The following is an 18583-nucleotide window of genomic DNA, read 5'->3' as shown; positions in this document are numbered from 1 at the left end:
ATTGGAATATTTACATGTTTTAATTCTATGAGTTGAGGACTGGTCTTACCATGAGATATGTCTGCATTTCTTTTCTTAACAGGACAAAAACTTTGAGTCTGTTCCCAGAATTAAAAAGAGCACAGGAATTCCAAGGAGTTTCATGATGGAGGTGAAAGATCCCAATACAAAGGGTGCTATGCTAACAAACACTGGAAAATATGCAATACCAACTATTGATGCGTAAGTATGGAATTAATTGGACCGACCAAAAAAATCAATGAGAGGAATCATGTCAGTGCCTGAGTGGTGATTTAGCCAATGCTTGGAAAAGTTTTCCTTTACACATCTTTAACTTCTTTCCCTTTTCCTTCTTGCCCTCCCTCCAGGGAAGCTTATGCTATAGGAAAGAAGGAAAAACCTCCCTTTTTACCAGAAGAGCCGTCCTCCTCCTCAGAAGAAGATGATCCTATTCCAGATGAGTTGTTATGTCTCATTTGCAAAGATATAATGACTGATGCAGTTGTTATTCCCTGCTGTGGAAACAGTTATTGTGATGAATGTAAGTGTTACCGCCATGTTTGTTAATTCAAATCATCACATCTGATCTTCTGAAAGCAGAAATGGATAATGAAATTACTTTGTTACCAGTTCTATTTAATATTTAAGTGTACTTAGAATGGGAAAGGACTCTTCTTGTAGAAAGAAAAAGAAAGGGGCAGGGGGGGCAGAAAGCTTTTTTCCCTCCATATGTATCTACTTAAATCCTCTTTGCATGCAGTGGAATGAGTATGAGAAAAGAGCATAATCGTGCAGGTGATTGCAGTGTTAGATATCGAATGAATTTAGTTTGTCCGCATCCTTTTCTCCCACACAAAATTACCACCAGCTCTGGTGACTTACTGAGGTCTGCAACAAGCAGATAATTGGGCATTTATTCCACATTCTTCTCCACAGGAGAGTTGGTTAAAACCTTCAGAACTCAAACCTGCTCATGGGTTTTTGAAATGTGTTTTATTCATAAACCTTGAGATTCTGGACTTCTCACCGTACTGGGTAGTGGAAAAAAAGTCCAGGGGAGACATCCAGACACAGCCCACTCTGCACCCTCAGTGTTACAAGAGTGAAGTGTCAACTGTAGAGTTATTTGCTACATCCTAGAAATTTTTTACACTATTGAGCATTTATAGCTTCATGCTCTGTTTCAAGAGCGTATCCGCCCATTAATCACATACATGTTTTTATAATTCATTAGAACCCCAAACCATTCCTTAGTTTGGCTAAAATCTGTTTGGATGGTTGTCGTTACTCACAGGTATTAGGACGGCGTTACTGGAATCTGAGGAACATACATGCCCAACATGTCATCAGACAGATGTTTCTCCTGATGCTTTAATTGCCAACAAGTTCCTGCGCCAGGTAACATTGTGACTTTTACGTAAACCATTTGTAAGAAAAGTCTATTTGTAAAAAGCTGAATGGGAAGAAAATAATAATTTACATCTCCTTAAGCAAGGCAAAATTGAATAAGGCTAAATTTAGTTTTCAAATGCATTCTCTTACAACTATAGACAGTCTGGCAGATTCACACTTTTGTTTAGCATGATTGCCTCACTTTGAAATCCAGCGTTAGCACTGAAGGACTTCAAATACAGATACTGAGTTACTAATCATTAACATCAGTGTTTAATGTGATGTGTTCATACAGCTGTATGTTGATTTATTTTAGGATTATTAGCACTTAGAGGAATACACGAGTGATTTTACTCTGTGGAGGCTTTTGTACGTTTATCTACTGAAGTTTCATGTTACCTTCTTGTGAATGTTTTTCTGCCTCCAGGCTGTGAACAACTTCAAGAATGAGACGGGTTACACAAAAAGGCTCCGTAAGCAGGTTCAGCAGCAGCAGCAGCAGCAGCCGCCGCCACCGCCTCCGCCAGCACCGCATCCCCCGCCACTGATGAGACAGACCATCACGCGGCCGCTGCAGCCGCTGCTCCGGCCGGCGCTGGCCCGGCAGCAGGACCCGCTCATGATCCCGCTGGCGTCGCTGGCCTCGCGTTCGGCCGCGCTGCCGTCGCTGGTGCCCGGGCAGGCGGCTGGGCTGCCGGTCAACCCATCACTGGTTGTCTCTGATCTGCCCCCAGCCGTGTCACTGTCTCTCCGCGGGGAAAAGCCAGATGGGCCTTTTCGGTAAGTCAGTCTGGATCAGCATGAATATACAAGACGCCAAAATGCGTAAGTTAGATTCTTCCTGAGCTTCTCAGCTAGCGATTTATATATTGTTAGTGACAGTTGCAGATAATGGTGGAAGTTGTGGGGTTTGTTTTCCCTTTGAATGAGGACGCTTTAAGCTGGAAGTGTGCCCCATGCAAGAATTTTCTCAGCAGCATTCCCTGTTGGGTTCCCTTTCAGTCACTCCATACAGGTTTACGCTAAAGAAGGACTTTTTGTCCCCAGGACCCTTTGATTTAAGTGGCTGCAGTTCTTGAAGTGACCATTTAGTGAGGTCAAACCTTCTTGAGTGCCTTAATTTCTCTAGCACTGAGGGAATATTTCCATGAGAAGCATAAAAGCACAATTATAGGTAAAATTCACCAGGTGTTTTGTGTTTTCACAGTACTTTTTTCAGCAGTGTTTCTATAATCAATATTATGATAAGTCAGAGTCATCCTCAGTAAAACAGTGTCGTCAGTGGTGCATAATAAACATTGAAACACTGTAAATTTGAAATACTTACAAACATGAGAGCCATAAGTTTGCAACTCAGTGAAGTCATATGAAAATACATTTAAAATCTCTGCTGTTGTTTAGGGCTTATATCCTCTCAGCTTTATGCCGTGAAGGCCGATAGCAGCTCTGTCCAGAGGACTGTCAATCTGAGAGGTCCCCTTGGATACAAAGGAGCACAATTCTAAGGCAGCCTCTGAATTAGCACAAACATTTCCTAAGAGATTTTCAGTTCTTGCCTCTTCCAAAGCTGAGATTCCGTGTGTGGGTGATAGGTTCTCTAATCCTTTCATGTGCAGCTAGTTTTATTTTTCACTTCCATTTACAGCAGTCAGTCTTTTCTCACCTTGAGCTTTACATTTCAAGTATCACTTCAGAAGACTTTGAATAATAGGAATTTGGATTTTTTTGTAGTGACCCTGATTCTGTTTTACCTCCCGCTGCTCTGGTGACTGCCGCTGAACTTTCTAAATCTTCCTCTCTGTCCATCAGCAGTTTGTTGGAAGAGAAGGTAAATTTTATTTCAACATATGCGATGCTTGTGATATTTTAGTAGAGATTAGTTTCTAACTGATTGTATTTATTCACAAGGGCTATCAGGTTCCTGTACTAAGACAACCGGCATTGCCGAGTCTTCTGGGCCCCCAAGGACAATCAATACCCACAACTGGTAAGTAACTGTAACTTCAGAATTTCCTTTGAAAAATCATCTTCAGATAAACTGAATGTTCTTTGTTTTTCCTTTTTCCTCTCCCCACTCAAAGGTCACCCATTGAGAGCCGGTGCCATTCGCTCAGCAGGTGGCAGACCAGGCTGGGAACTGTAAGTATTCTACAGAAATTCAGTGTATTACTACTTGTAACCAATTAAATTATGCTGTAACAATAACTTATACAACAGCTGATTTATATTGAAGTAATTATGCACAGATAGTTGTGGAGAGTACAACTGGTAATTAATTTTTAAATGGCTCAATTTGAATTAGCTTTAGCAAAGGGGATCTGCACTTGCAGTCAGATTATTTAAAATAAAACTTCAGCACATAATTGAAAAGAGGACTCTGAAAAATGAACAATTTTTGAGGAAACCATAATTACATGTAAAATCTAAACATAATTAAAAGATCAGATGGGAAGCTACCCTTTTGATTACTGGCGGAACAGGGCTGAAGAAATTGATTTCCCAATAGAAATCAGCCTCCAACATTCTTTAACAACTCAGCTCATACTGATTGAGCAAATTGTTGGAAAAGTCAACACTGTTATTTTACAACAGTGTCTTCAATTTAGTCATCTCAACCAGCCGAGCTGCTTTCTCTTGGAGAGAGAGAAATCTGCTTTATCTATTACTGCAGTGTCAGATTTGTCCTTCATCTTGCTATGTATTTGTTACAGTAGATTGCAAGGGTGTGTTTATTGAAACAAAAACCAAGAACCATCCCACAGATTATCTAAAATCTCAAATTCAGTAAGCAAGAGAATAACAATTCAGGAGCAAGACCAGGAGTCAGCAACACAGGGAGCGTATGTGGGAGAAGCGAAAAGCAGTGGAGAGCTGAGCTGATCCTGTGCAGTGCTTTGAGGCTGAGCCGTGGGGATGCAGCAGAGGGTGCTGAGCACGGCTCGGGGCGCAGAGCGGCTGTTGCGCTGGCTGGGGAAGGCGAGGAGGAGGGTGGAGCGCTGAGCTTGGGCTGGAATGAACAAGAAAGCGGGGAGGGAAGTGCTGAAGTTGAGAAGAAGCTCTTCCCAATGTGCTTCCGCTTCATCCGCTTTCCTCTTTAAAATCAGTGCAGAGTGTGACAAACAGTGACACGTGGTTTTGGGTTTCTTTAGTGCAAACCGAGGCCGCCCACACAGTGACCGTGCCCAGAGGACTCAGACCCCGTCGCTTCCAGCATCCGCGCCCGTATTCGTGCCCGTGCCCCCGCCGCCGCTGTACCCCCCGCCACCCCACGCGCTGCCGCTGCCGCCGGGGGTGCCGCCACCGCAGTTCCCGCCGCAGTTCCCGCCGGGGCAGCCCCCATCCGCAGGGTATGGGGTCCCCCCACCGGGATACCCCCCAGCTCCTGCCAACCTGTCATCAGCCTGGGTACCCACCGCAGTGCCAGCGGCGCATTCCAACGCCATCCCGACCACACAGGCGCCTCCTTTGTCTAGGGAGGAGTTTTACAGAGAGCAACGGAGACTGAAAGAGGAGTAAGTATTTGGCTCAGTGGCGTTGCGTTGTTTTTCATGTTTGTATTTTGATAGCATATCAGACTGCAGTTACACTGAAGTTCATCTGACATAAGCAAAAATGACAGTTTTTTTGCCAATATACTTTTTCATTGCAGATGGTAAACATGCAAAACTTAAACCAAAACAAATGTAATTCTAAAACTTCCCCTAAAACTTGTAGGAATTCTATTTGTTTTTGCTTAAATAGGATGTTCACCTTTTGCATTTGCATGCAATATACATTTTCTCATATTGGCCATGTTTTGTTTCTTGATGTCTTTTTGTAATAAAGGTCGAACTATAATTGTAATAAAGGTCAAACTTATTTTAACAGGGAAAAGAAAAAGTCCAAACTTGATGAGTTTACAAATGATTTTGCTAAGGAATTGATGGAATATAAAAAGATTCAAAAGGAGCGTAGGCGTTCGTTTTCCAGGTAACTGCTTTACATGTCCGTAACGGAGAAGCAGATTGTCTAGAAGAATCAGGAGGAGTTCACTCCGCCTCTGTCGTTAGCTGGATCGGATGATTTGAGGGAGTTCTGTATGTAGGGTACTGGCTCAAACATGGCAGAGAGTGCAGGGGACTGAGAGCTCCAGTTGGGCAGCAGTGTTAAAGAACAGGTGGTTTTTATTCAGGCTGCTCTGCAGTAACACCCTTCACATCCCCACAGCCCGGAGCAGGCGAGAAGCTGCGCAGGGGGAGTTCTGGAGTTTTGCATCTCCCTTGTGATTGTACCCATTGCCTCAGAGCACTCCAGAGGAGATGTGTGAGAAATTGGCTTCCTCTCCTCTTCTGGTTGCCTCATAGAGATATGTGAAGAGATTTTCACCTGGACTGCAGACTGGTAGCTTTTGCTAGTGTTTTGTTAACATTGTTACATTTTTTTTTTAGGAATTACAGAATCAGACTTGTTTTTAAAGAAATCTTAAATTGGTGAAAGACTTTGAGAGAAGGAACGATGCTAATGAACATAAGCAGAATAATGTGAATTAGTTCTTTAAAACATAATAAAAAACTTGTGAAGAAAAAAAGTGAGGGTAGCTGATCCTTCCTATCCCAAAAACTCCCTTGGGCAGGAGTCTGGATAGCTCTGGCAGTAACGCTGTCAGGATCTTCCCTGGAGTGATGCCATTGAGTCCTGTTACTAGTGGCTGAGTTTAGAATCTTTTAGATATGATTTTTGTGGAATTGTGGTCACTAGCCTTGGTTTGAGCTAGAGGAATGCGCAGATTTTTGCTAGGACATCTGGCTAGAAGCTTTGAGTTAAATACTACTTTATCGCAGTACAAGTAATTTGCATCATGCACGAGTTGCCGAATAAGGAGTGAAGTTAAATAGACTAAGCTGGTATTTTAAAATTGAACTTTACTGTCTTCAGGCTAAATTGCGTTTTCTTGATGTTTGATACTGCACTGTAGCTGTTAAAACTGGCTCTTTTTGCATCTTACTGCAACAAAATATGATTTGCACTGCATGTAGTTGCCGAGTAGTGAAAAACATGCACGTTCGTGTACCAGTAGAGGCCAGTGTGCACCGCCTTAAATCAATCACTAGCTGCGGTAGTTTGTGTAATAGGAGTGAGTGGAAATAGACTTACCCTTCTGTATGTTTTTACACTAACAAAGCAGCAGCTGGTCTGTCTTGTAAGCAGAAACTTTTACATGTTATCAAGTTTTTCAATTTGCAGTAGTGTTATGTCAGCAGCTGAAAGCAGCTTTGACATAAGCATATGGAGAGAAAAAAAAATAGGAGGAAAAAACTGGGGAGAGTGACTGTTTTGAATTAACTTCATCTATTTTTTTTTGTGCTGTGTTCTTTTTAAGGTCCAAGTCTCCCTATAGTGCTTCATCTTACTCTAGAAGCTCGTATACCTACTCCAAGTCACGGTCGGGTTCCTCCCGCTCTCGCTCCTACTCTCGATCGTTTAGTCGTTCCCATTCGCGTTCCTACTCGCGATCGCCGCCGTATCCAAGACGAGGCAAAGGGAAGAGTCGTAACTATCGTTCTAGGTCAAGGTCACATGGGTATCACCGGTCAAGGTCAAGGTCACCCCCGTACAGAAGATACCATTCACGGTCAAGGTCTCCAGTGTTTAGAGGCCAGTCTCCCACTAAACGGACAATCCCTCAAGGGGAAGGAGAGAGGGAGTATTTTAACAGATACAGGGAAGTCCCCCCCTACGACATGAAAGCGTACTATGGCAGATCTGTGGACTTCAGAGATCCCTTCGAAAAGGAAAGATACCGAGAGTGGGAAAGGAACTATAGAGAATGGTACGAAAAGTTTTACAAGGGCTATGCCGTTGGCGCTCAGCCTCGGCCTCCAGTCAACAGAGAGAACTTTTCTCCAGAGAGGTTTGGTCCACCTGGGACCAGGCGAGAGAATTCACCGTATGCGCGGGGACGTAGGGAGGAGTATCCTGGTGGGCAGAGCCACAGGAATCGTAATATAGCTGGAAGTTACCCTGAAAAACCTTCTGGCAGAGAGAGCCACAGCATCAAGGATCCCACAAAATCAAAAGAGAAGGAAGTGGAAAATCCACTGGGAGATGGCAAAGGAAATAAACATAAAAAACACCGAAAGAGAAGAAAAGGGGATGAGAATGAAGGATTTCCCAATGCTGAGTTGTTAGAAGGTGCAAGAAAACCAAGAGAGCCAGTTACAGCAGAAGACGTTAAAACAGACTCTCTGTTCATGGTCCCGAGCAGAGATGATGCCACACCTGTGAGAGATGAGCCCATGGAAGCGGATTCGATTGCTTTCAAACCCGTGTCTGAAAAGGAGAAAAAAGAGAAGGACAAGCCAAAAGCAAAAGTTGACAAAACAAAGCGGAAGGTGGAAGTGACTGCTGCTCCAAAGAAAGACAACGTGGTAAAACCAGCTAAAGCTTCCCAAGAGAAGGCGGACACCGACCGGGAAAAATCTCCTCGAACAGAACCTCCCGTGAAAAAGGCGAAGGAGGAGTTGCCAAAGACAGACAGTGTTAAAGCGTCTTCCTCTCAAAAGGATGAGAAGGCTCTTGGTACCCCACGGAAAGTTCACCCGAAAGCAACAAAAGATCATCCAGAAACCAGACCAGCCAAGGAGGAAAAGGCAAAGAAAGACCATCCGAAAGAAACCAAGTCAGAGAAGCCCTCCAACAAAGAGGACAAGTCAAAAAAGCCTGCTGAAAAAAGCAAACCTTCCGATGCAAAACCTGAAAAAAGAAAAAGAAAAGTAGATGAAAAGGCTGATAAAGAGCACGAAGCCACTTCCACAAAGGCCTCTAAGCCAGAAACTGCTGAATCGAAAACATCACCAAAGGGGAAGACTGAGCCTGATGGTGAAAAAGGAGAGCGAACTCCAGAAAAGGATAAATCTGCTTCTAACAACCCCGCAAAAAAGATTAAACTGAACCGAGAAACTGGCAAAAAGATTGTGAGTGGAGAAAATGTGCCACCCGGTAAAGAGCCTGTTGAGAAACCTGAGCCGAGCAGCAGCAAAGTGAAACAAGAAAAAGTGAAGGGAAAAGTGAGAAGAAAAGTAGCAGCAGCTGATGGGTCTAGTTCAACTCTGGTAGATTACACCAGGTACCTCTTTGTTTCTTTTCTTAGTCTTTCTCCCCCGACCCCTGCCACAATGTACAATTCTTTATGGTGACTGCTGAACAGCTCCACGCCAAACGAGTGAATAACCTGTGATCTTTCCTGCTAAACTGTACTTGTGTCAAAATCAAATTGCATTAAACAAAACGAACAGTCTGTGCTGCACAGAAAGCTGATAAGGTTAATTTTGTTGGTGACGTGTTTGACCTTTACTTGCGTGACTTTTTTCTCCTCTTCTCGTTCATTACACATTGACTGTTTGAGGTGTCCCTGTATGTCTTCCTTCAAGTCCCGCTTGCTGCTAGAGGCAAGGATAACCGACAGGTCTATACCATGCAATATTTTAAAATATTTAAAGTGTTTTAAAAGTTGCAGGATACTGTAACGTTCTGCTTTTGTCAGAATGGCATGAAATTGTACCTTGAGAAATGGCAGCCTGGCTCCCAATCTGGCGCCGTGCTGGCGGCTGTGACGCTGCTCACACTGACAGAGCTGCGCTGCTCCCAGCTCAGCACAGCTGCTTGGGCTCTTCCCTTGGCACTTGCTCTGCTACAGCCCATCGTGTGACGTGTGGGGATAAAGAAACAACCAGACACAGTGATCTGTTGTGGAGCTGTTATTGCATTTCAGCATCTAAAGAAACAGGACAAAGCAAACTCAAAACATTTAGGACATCACTGGAGACTTAAGATAGTGTCCTGATATTCTGAAAAGCTTTTAAATGTACATTTTTCTAACGAATGCTGAGACATGAGAATAAAACTTTGGTTGTGTATACATCTCCATAACTGCTTGCTTACATGTTGAAACAAGAATGTGTATCTAGTTTATGTGCCATTGGTAGAAATAGGACATGAAGGAATTAGCAGATCAGACAGTCCCCAATCTGATAATCTTGTGTCTTTGTTAATTAAATGTATAGTAGGAAGATACTGAATGAATTGCTTGCTCATAATCTCAGCTGGTGGACTTGTCCTTTCTCTTGTCTGTTCCCTTAATTGAACATCTTTTGAAAAAAATACTGAAAATTTAGGATTGAAGCAAAAGCCATTTTATAAAATGTTACAAGAGAAGGCGGTGTGTGTATCATTATTAACGTACCTTTTTTTTCCTCTTAGCACTAGTTCTACTGGAGGAAGCCCCGTTAGAAAGACAGAAGAAAAGACAGATACAAAAAGAACTGTCATTAAGACCATGGAGGAGTATAATAATGATATAACTGCCCCTGCTGAAGATGTCATCATTATGATCCAGGTCCCGCAGTCCAAGTGGGATAAAGATGACTTTGAGTCTGAGGAGGAAGACATTAAATCCACCCAGGTGCCCACAAACATCAGCAAACCTGCTAGTGTTATAAAAAATGTGAGTGCTAAGCCACCAAACCCTGTAAAACACAACGAAAAAGAGACGGAGCCTTTGGAGAAAACACAGAAAACTACAAAAGAGGCGAGTTATGAAAGCTCCCAGCACGACGCAAAAAGTTCAAAAAGTTCTGTCTCGAACGAAAAAGGAAAAACCAAAGACAGGGATCATTCGTTGTCAGATAAGGACACTTCTGAGAAGAGAAAGAGCACTGTTCAGCCGGAGAAAGACCACTCGGAACGTGCAGCTGAGCAAGGAAATGGCAAAAATATTTCTCAATCTTCCAAAGACAGCCGATCTTCAGAGAAACACGACACTGGCCGTGGATCCACCGCTAAAGACTTCACTCCGAACCGAGACAAGAAGTCTGACCATGATGGCAGCAGAGATCATTCTAGTTCCAAGCGCAGAGATGAGAAGGGTGAATTTGCAAGGAGGAAAGACTCCCCCTCTCGAACCAGGGAATCTGCGTCAGTCCAGAAAAGTAAACCCAGAGAGGAGCGAGCGGAGCCGTCCAAAAAGGGCCCTGGAGAAGCCAAGCGGAGCAGCTACAGCCCCCCGCGCGAGCGGAAACAGGCTGAGCACAAAGCTGCTCACGAGCCCAAGCGTCCAGTGGAGGAACACAAACCTGCGGATAAAAATTCAGGAAAAGAGAAAGAGAAGGAGAAGGAGAAAGAAAAGGAGAAGGAGAAAGAGAAGCACGTACCAGAAATGAAGAGCAATAAAGAAAAAGAAAAAGAGAAAGAAAAAGAGAAAGAGCCAGCTGGTACTAAACCACCTTTGAAACAAGAATCCCCAGAGGTAAAACCTGAGAAAGAGAACGTGAGTGCACAGAACGATAAGAGCGTGGTCAAGCCCAAGCCTCAGGTAAGCAGCTCCTCACGCCTCTCTTCCGACCTGACGCGAGAGACCGACGAGGCTGCCTTTGTGCCCGACTACAATGAGAGCGACAGCGAGAGCAACGTATCTGCAAAAGAGGAGGAAGCTCCGGGGAAAAATCCTAAAGAGCCGAAAGAAAAGGTGGTTGAAAAGGCGAAGGAGGAGCCGGTAGCGGCTGTGGCCGCCGAGCAGCCCGAGGTGAGTCAGAGCCAGAGCAGCCCCAGCGTGAGTCGCAGCCGCAGCCACAGCCCGTCCGAGAGCCAGACCCGCAGCCACAGCAGCAGCGCCAGCTCCGGGGACAGCCAGGACAGCAAGAAGAAGAAGAAGAAAAAAGAGAAGAAGAAGCACAAGAAGCATAAGAAACACAAGAAGCATAAGAAACACCTTGGAAACGAAACGGAATTGGAAAAGAGCCAAAAACACAAACACAAGAAGAAAAAGTCGAAGAAGAGCAAAGATAAAGAGAAAGATGACCAAAAAGTGAAATCTGTCCCTACATAGAACGACAGATAATAACAAAATGACTTAATTCCTAAGTCATCTGTATTAAATTTTGTTAAAATGTAAACGAATTCAAGCGTTGTAAATAATGACATGAAAGACCCTGTGCTGCACTTAAAATATTGCTGCTTGATTATTTGATTTTTACATCAGAGCTTTATAAAGTGAACATTTTGTACAGAATTGTGAGTTGTGACCATGTAACATGAAAGGTTTTGCTGGGGCATCTTATTTTTAACCACCGTTAATTAGTTTGGGTGGAGTTTACTGTACTGTGAAGATTTTCACATTTGAATTTTTTTTTTAATTGCCTGGCAGAAGCAGCTGGTATCAGTTATAAAATACCAGCAGAATGATTTGCAGAATACATTACAGCCCTGTTATGTCACTTTTTGATTACAATAAAAAGTTTTCAGTAAACTATCCAATGTGATGAGGTTTCCAGTGATAGCTGAACGTTAGCAGAGAGAGGAGTGACAGAAAAAAGTACCTGTAAAGAACTTCCCAGTGGGTTTAATCTGCAAAAGCCTGGTCAGACCGTAAATCTGAAGTGATGCCATGTGAGGAGGTACTGCCTGGTGTGCCACTTCTTCATGTGCCAAGTAGACTTGGTTTGATACTGTAAAAGGCAGTGTATGGCCCCAAAATACAGCCACTAGTAACGGCTGGTACTGACTGTCTGAAAATAACCTTAAATGTGGAGCTGTCACACGTCAACGTCGTTCCAGCTCGTTCAGAAAGCTGTTGGCATTCGCCAGCAAACACTGACACGGATTTTTAAGATGCCCTGTAATCTGTGTTTTCTCTTGACAGTGCTGATCAGCAGGATGTTTGTGTTTTTAAATAGAAGCTTTATTATTAGTCTTTTCATACGGTGGTGCCACTTGGTGCAAACTACCCCTCCTGTTCAGTGGGGTTTGGCAGCAGCAAGCCCCCCAGCCCAGCAGGTTTCTGCTGTGAGCAATGGCGGGAAACCTAGAAAATGTCATTTAATTAGCTTGAGAATTTCAAGACAGACATCATTTTTACAAAGGCAGCGGTGGGTGTTGCTCCACTCAGAAAGGCAGCGTGCTAAAAATCTCTTGTTGTGCATTAAGGGCAAGATGTCCCGGTAACAATTGAATTCAGTAGCGAAAGCCCTCGGCTGTTTGGGATTTGCCCCAAGAGTTCTGTTGGAAAGGTCTGTTAATTAAAGCAGCATTTCAGGGCTTCCTGCTTGCGGAGACTATTTTGTTCAACAAGTGTCACTGTTTGTAGGTACCGGTACTGGGGTATTGAGCAGTACAGAAATAGTAAAATAATAACTCATCTTGCTTTGCAGTGGGGCGGCTGTCACATTGAAATAGTGGGTTAGGAACTGAGCATCCCATGTTTCCGATGGTGAAAATAGGAACAAACCAGAATTAGTACCGGATTCCCCTGCCAGGCGTTTGTACCATTTTGTGCCAAGGCATTCTGGGTGGATTCCCGGTGTTTCTGCACAAGGTGACGCAGACTTGCCAATAAGCCACTCAGATTTTTATTTCCCAGCACCAGCAAGCCCAGGTCTGTCGTGGTTGTTCCATGTGCTCGTCCAGGGACTCATGTCCCCAACGTGGCCACGGACTGCGTGGGACTGTCCCCTTGTGGGGAGCAGGGGATGGTGCCTTTTGCACTGGGCTCTGGTTCATTGGCCTCATGACAGACAATGCAGGACTGGGTGACATGGGATTCTTCCTGGAGTTGGGGTGTGTTAACTGTGCTTTATTACCAAGGCTCAGAATAATTAGTAAACTTGCATGGAAGTGAGCTTTTGGACGTTTCTTTATGGAATAGCTCCATAAAACCAGGTAAAATTGTGTATTTTTACATAACTTTGTGCTGAAAAGTGTTGTTGAATGCTACTGTCCATGCTTGCCTTGGCGCTCAGTTACATCCCCTGTTCTCAGAGCACTGAGCGGCATTACTGATGATTGCTCCATCTCCTATGAATTTAATTTACTCTGTACATGGACCTTCTTAGGATTACTTTTCTCCAAGTTGTTTGAGCTGTAGACACCTAGAATGCAGTGATGCTCTGGCCCGAGCAGGTAACTCTGACTTACAGTTGTGTTGAGAAGTTTTCCAGGGCAGTTTTTGAACTCCACACAGCAGGAAATGCGTTTGCTTCATCTCCCCCAGCTTTGGGGAGATTTAGTTTAGTAAAATACAAGGATCCCAGGCTAAGGAAAAAAGAGTACGTTGAACAACGTGTGAGCTCGATTTTTGACAGCTTCTGCCAGCTGCCTTTCCTGATTCTAAAGGGGTTTGTAGGTGTGATGGTGAGCGGGTGGTGGGCTTGTGGGTTGTTGGTGAGGGTTGTGCTGTCTCATGGGAACCAGTGCTGGCGGGCTGGGGAGATGCTGTGGGAGCGCAGGGGATGGAGACAGGTGCCTGGGGCATCTGCTCTCTGGGATTTGATGTCCCTCAGTCCCCCGGGGACACATCACCCACAGGTAGGTCCCCATGGGTAAAGGCACCATTGTATATTCTATAGCGTCCTGTCCGCGGTCACCCCCACCCCTCACCCTGCTCATCCTCTTCCACCAGATGTTGGGGTTTGTGGAAGGAGGAAAACAGAGATGATCTCACTTCTGTATGCAGCTCGCTGTCCCAAAGCTGCAGTGTTCGTTACTGAATGTTCTGAAGTTCCGAACCGCAATGCCAGGCAGAAGCGCAGCTTGTAAAGAAACGGTTGGGGCCAAGTTGTTTTGTGTATTCTTGCCTCGCAAGCTGAGGTGCTCGTTCTTTAGAGGCTGGGTTTTGTACTGAAACGGGGTAAACTGAGATTTGTGTTTTGCGTTGTTGCCCTGGAACTGGGTTCCACGGGAAGGTTTTTAATATAAAATAATGGTGTGGCGAGCTCAGCTGTCCATGGAGATGGATCCTGCATGACCACAGCAGCCACGGAGCTGCCCTGTCTGCAGCCGAGGGGACGTGGCGCTGGCGAGGGGCAGCTCGGGGTGTCACAGCATGGGAACCGGCCGACTCCGGGCTGTGGTGTCACTTGGCGGGGCCAGTGGGGAAGGGACCTGGTAGGAATGTCCCCTCCTCGTGGGGCAGCTGTTAACAGGTCAGGCAGAGAAGGCAAAGGCAGCCCAAGGTTGAAGGAGGCAACACTTCTAAATTAGACTAATTAAAAGGAAGAACTAATCAAGGCCTGAAGCTCTCAGGAGTCCCACTGGGCTGGGGGATGCCGGGTGAGCTGGGGGGGAGCACGCTGTTCTGCGGAAGGAGGCTCCCGAATCGGGGCGGTGGTGACACTGTCAGCGCTGGTGACGCTGTTGGGGCTGGTGACACTGTCAGGGCTCTGCCGGCTCTGGGATGGGGGTCCCCCAGAGCTGCGGGGGTCTCACCGGGACGGGGAGCGGGGCTGGGTCCTGCCCGGGGTTCAGTGTGCTCTTACCCCTGAAACCTGCAGTTATCTTCACCTGTTCATCTCTAGCTGAAAAACACACTACATATGAGGAGAGAATCAAATAATACAGCAGTCGTCTCTTCCAAAACACATTTAATGTTTTAAATGTCCGCAGATGGATTTTGCTCTCTCGGGATGCCAAACAGGAAGCCGTGGGCTCCTCGTTATCTGTCGCTTCTTAGTTTCTGCCACCGCTGGTGTTGAATCCGTTAATTACAGTTACACTGGGACGTTGCTGCTTCAAACATTCCAACCTCTGTGCTTTTTGCTGAGCTAAATCCGTTTGCGAGGCTTTGTGGGGGTCTGAGCACTCTGCCCAGGGCGGGCGCTGGGGTTTCTAAAGACAGCAGGTAGAGCAGTTTGCTTGGGTGGAATGTCTTTCATTTGGCCCCCCTAGCGTATCATCTTGGAGTCAATTTCAATTGCAAGTGAAATGTTTGGATGATTCCCAGCCTTCTTTTTAATTCCCCTTAGTGTAAAATATGCTGTAAATTTGATAAAGCATAAAATTAAGTATTGGAAAGTCAGCGCAGGCGCTTCTCGCTGCCTTGTCCAGGGGGGCACCAGCTTATAAAATAACAGGCTTGCTTTTGTCCAAAATGCACCTTGTTGGCCTATTTTTGCTAAATATTTGGTGGTTCTCAAAGCATTTACCTGCAGCCCATCCTGGCGTTGCACCGTGTCTCCGGCAACGTGCGGCTCCGTTGGCTTTTCTGGGTAAAAACCAAACCCAGACACACGGTGAACAAGGTGGTGGCTCCATGACACGGGCACCCGCTTCCCGCTCAGGAAAGGTGAACTGGAACACTGGGGGGTTTCTTGCTCCCGGCTCGGTGTGTGCCGTGGGCAAGCTGGCAGCACCCGGCCATGGACATGCGGTGCCGGCAGCGTGGATGCCTGGGGAACCGCGGTGCCTTCGGAAACGGTCCCAGGTCTGCAGCATGTGTGGGATGACGGCACCTTTCCAGACCCACTGCACCATGTTCATCGTCTGTGCAACAGCAGATAGTGCCCCATTGGGTTGTACCAGGCTGCTCTAGGCAGGGGAGACGGCGGGAGGGTTTTGGAGGAGGAGGGTGGTGATGAGGAAGATGCTGTGTGGAGGACAGGTTGCCAGGAGGGCTCCAGGACTTTGGCTGGTGAACTGCAGGGGATGTGGGTGCCGGTGCTGCCCCTGCCCAGCTGATGTCTCTGGGGCCGACACGGTCACAGCCAAGTCTGTGACCCAGGTTTCCCTCTGTGGGTGGCGGGGGCTCCACTTGCGGTCACACCCTGATCGGCCGTGGCAGAGCCCGACCTGTCCACACATCCTCTCCTGCTCCAGTGGAGACGCCTCCGCCAGGTCCATCAACACCCGCTCCCTCGAGAGGTAAACGCGAGTTGAATAACTAGCAACCATGCATTTGGTGGTGAAATTCCTCAGCTTTAGTTTATACCAGCTCTGCTCTGGCGTGACCCCCCAGGCAGCCCTGGCCGGGTCCCCTCCCGCCCGTCACCCCTGCAAATGGGGCAGGATGAGGCTTTTGCAGGCATTTTTTTCATCCACATCTCGTGCGTGTTTGCACACGCCTGGGCTTCTGTCGCCTTTTTGTGAGCAAAATGGTTGTTTGGTAGCAACGAGCAAGGGCTCCTTGCCAAGTCTCCCTAATTAAGATTAAGCATATGCAGATTTGCCTTGTTTTCAGCTAATGACAGCTGCAAACAATAATTTGTCATGCTCGCTGACTGTTGATTGGTAAGACGAGGCCAGGCGAGGGTTGAACCCAATCTGTGTTGGCCGGGGCTCAGCCCATGCCCTTGGTGGTCCTAGCGCTGGGCTCTGCTGGAGCTGGGACTTCTCCTGGTTTGTTTTTGGCATTGCCATCAGTGCAGACAGATTGTGATGTTTTCACAGGAAAATCAAGATAGATGCCTGCATACGTATCTGACATTTGTAGTTCCAAATCAGCAGCCTTCATCAATTTTCTGCAAGCTGAGAACCAAAGCACAGACTAAACCATCCTTCCCCGCTGCAGCTCAGGAGGCACCTTGGCATCTCTCCAGAATGCCTGGGCTTTCTAAGGACATCCTCAAAAAGAGCTTGATTTCATTATTTTTTAATTATTATTAGGCTGATGAAAGGACAGAGCCTTTTTGACAAAAGGATGCCTGAGCAAATGATGTACTCTGTGTCGCAGATGAAAACACTCTGCATTGTTTTAAGGACAGCATGGAAATGAGGACGTGGTGGAAAAAATAGTCACTGCAGAGATATAATTATGTTCTGTTTGACATACATTCTGCTCGGCCATACGTGCCCTGTGGCCGTGTGGCTCTTCCCCTGCCCGAGCCCGGCGGAGGGGACATGTGCAGGTTGTGTTCAGCCACGCTGGGGATTCCTCCTGGGGTGTCTGGGGGATTCCTGTGAGTGTCTCCCAGCATCCAGGGCACAGGGCAGTGGGGGGGACCCCTCTGGCCCCGGGGGGATGCCCAGGGCAGCTCCTGCTCTGCCCCATGGACAGGGTGCCCTGAACACGGGCGCTGAGCTGGGCTGCACCCCGGAGCTGCTCGTCTGCCGGGTACGTCCAGGCTGCCTGTGCTGAGAGTTTGTGTCTCTGACCCTGAGGGGCCCGAGCAAACCCCGCTGGGTCTGAGATGGGGACACGCGGCAGCCCCGAGGTGAGGAGGAGGCAGAGACACCCCTGTCCCATCCCTCCCACCCCTCCCATCCCGCTTGCAGCCTCAGCCGCTGGCCCCTGTGTCCCCGTGCCCAGCCCCAGTGCTCAGCTGTCACTGGCCACGTCCCCAGCACAGTAAGTCCCCAGCTCTGAAACAAGCCTGCTCTCCTCCCATAAGGAACTGAGTCACACGCTCAGACACTTCTGAGACTATTTTGGAGCATTCCTGATTTTAATTGAGTTTACTTAATTATTATTTACTTTGACTGAAGAAGCTGTTGTATTTAAATAACTCTGGTTTTGCCAAAACGCTGTCACGGAGAAGCCGCTTTCCCCTTGGGAGCCCTCAAACATGGGCTCCCTTCCAAGCCCCGGGCTCGGCGGGCGGGAGCATCACGGCTGGTGCTGCCGCTGCCCCGGCTGGGAGCTTTGTGCTGTTTCCAAATGCGCCTTGAGCGTGTCTGGTTGGAGCCGGCAGGGCTGGAGCTCTGGGCTGCGCTGCCCTGCTCAGAGCCCTGGGAGAACAGACCACGGGGCATCGGACAGGACCTGAACCCCCCGGGATGAAAAGCCACCTGTAATTACAGACGGCAACAAGAACCAGCAGGTGAACTGAGTTACAAGCAGACACCTCATTTCAAATCACAGTGTGGGGGTGGTTTTCATTCCTTTATTTTTTTCTTGTTTCTCTTTTTATTTGGGGAGGGGAAGGTGTTTGTTTTTGTGGGTGGGTTTTTTGTGGGTTGTTTTTGTTTTGTTTTGGTAAATTACAGTTAAACAGCTCCCAAATTGTCCTTGGAGTTTGAAATACCAGCTCTGGACTGCTGCGACTTTCTATCTACCACCAATGCTTTGCCACCTCCCGTCTGGGGACAGAGCCAGGCAGGTGACATTCCACAGGGACCTGGATCCAGCGTCCCCAGCCCCGGGCTGGGCAAGCAGAGACTCTGCTGGGCTCCGGGGACTCCCCCTGTGCTGCAGGCAGGACGGACGGACGGACAGTATGGAAATCTGCTGCTGCTCCATTCCTGAGGTCAGGGGGCCAGGATTACATTTGGGACCCCGCCTTGGCAACAAGGCCCTTTCCGTGGGTCAGCTCGTGTCCCCAGGCCCTGGGCTGTCCCAGGGAGGCTGGGTGGAAGGGTCCGGTGGGAAGGGACCAGGAATCCCAAGGGACTGAGCCCAGCAGCCCTACGTTGGTCACTGAAACAGCGGTTCATTGAGAAGCTGCAAGGC

General features: G+C 47.0%; 1 protein-coding gene across 7 annotated transcripts in view; it reads left to right on the top strand.

The window, feature by feature from the left end:
* Positions 1–11677, top strand: part of RBBP6 (RB binding protein 6, ubiquitin ligase) — a 28394-nt gene extending 16717 nt beyond the window's left edge. For 4 of the 7 annotated variants that reach the window (XM_065031156.1, XM_065031153.1, XM_065031154.1 and 1 more), the window contains 11 exons: positions 83–222; positions 369–541; positions 1295–1398; positions 1820–2172; positions 3124–3220; positions 3301–3379; positions 3474–3531; positions 4542–4904; positions 5260–5361; positions 6752–8497; positions 9631–11677. In XM_065031156.1, the coding sequence (XP_064887228.1) occupies positions 83–222; positions 369–541; positions 1295–1398; positions 1820–2172; positions 3124–3220; positions 3301–3379; positions 3474–3531; positions 4542–4904; positions 5260–5361; positions 6752–8497; positions 9631–11254 (4839 nt within the window). In that variant the 3' untranslated portion in view covers positions 11255–11677. The remainder of the gene's footprint in view (positions 1–82; positions 223–368; positions 542–1294; positions 1399–1819; positions 2173–3123; positions 3221–3300; positions 3380–3473; positions 3532–4541; positions 4905–5259; positions 5362–6751; positions 8498–9630) is intronic. The other 3 variants (XM_065031158.1, XM_065031157.1, XM_065031155.1) reach the window with 2 other exon arrangements.
* The last annotated feature ends 6906 nt before the right edge of the window (positions 11678–18583 follow it).

The sequence above is a fragment of the Columba livia genome, chromosome 15 (genome assembly GCF_036013475.1).
Source record: "Columba livia isolate bColLiv1 breed racing homer chromosome 15, bColLiv1.pat.W.v2, whole genome shotgun sequence".
Classification (NCBI taxonomy): Eukaryota; Metazoa; Chordata; class Aves; order Columbiformes; family Columbidae; genus Columba; species Columba livia.
Note: the sequence above shows the minus strand (reverse complement) of the source record. Positions and strands in the feature narration are given on the sequence as shown.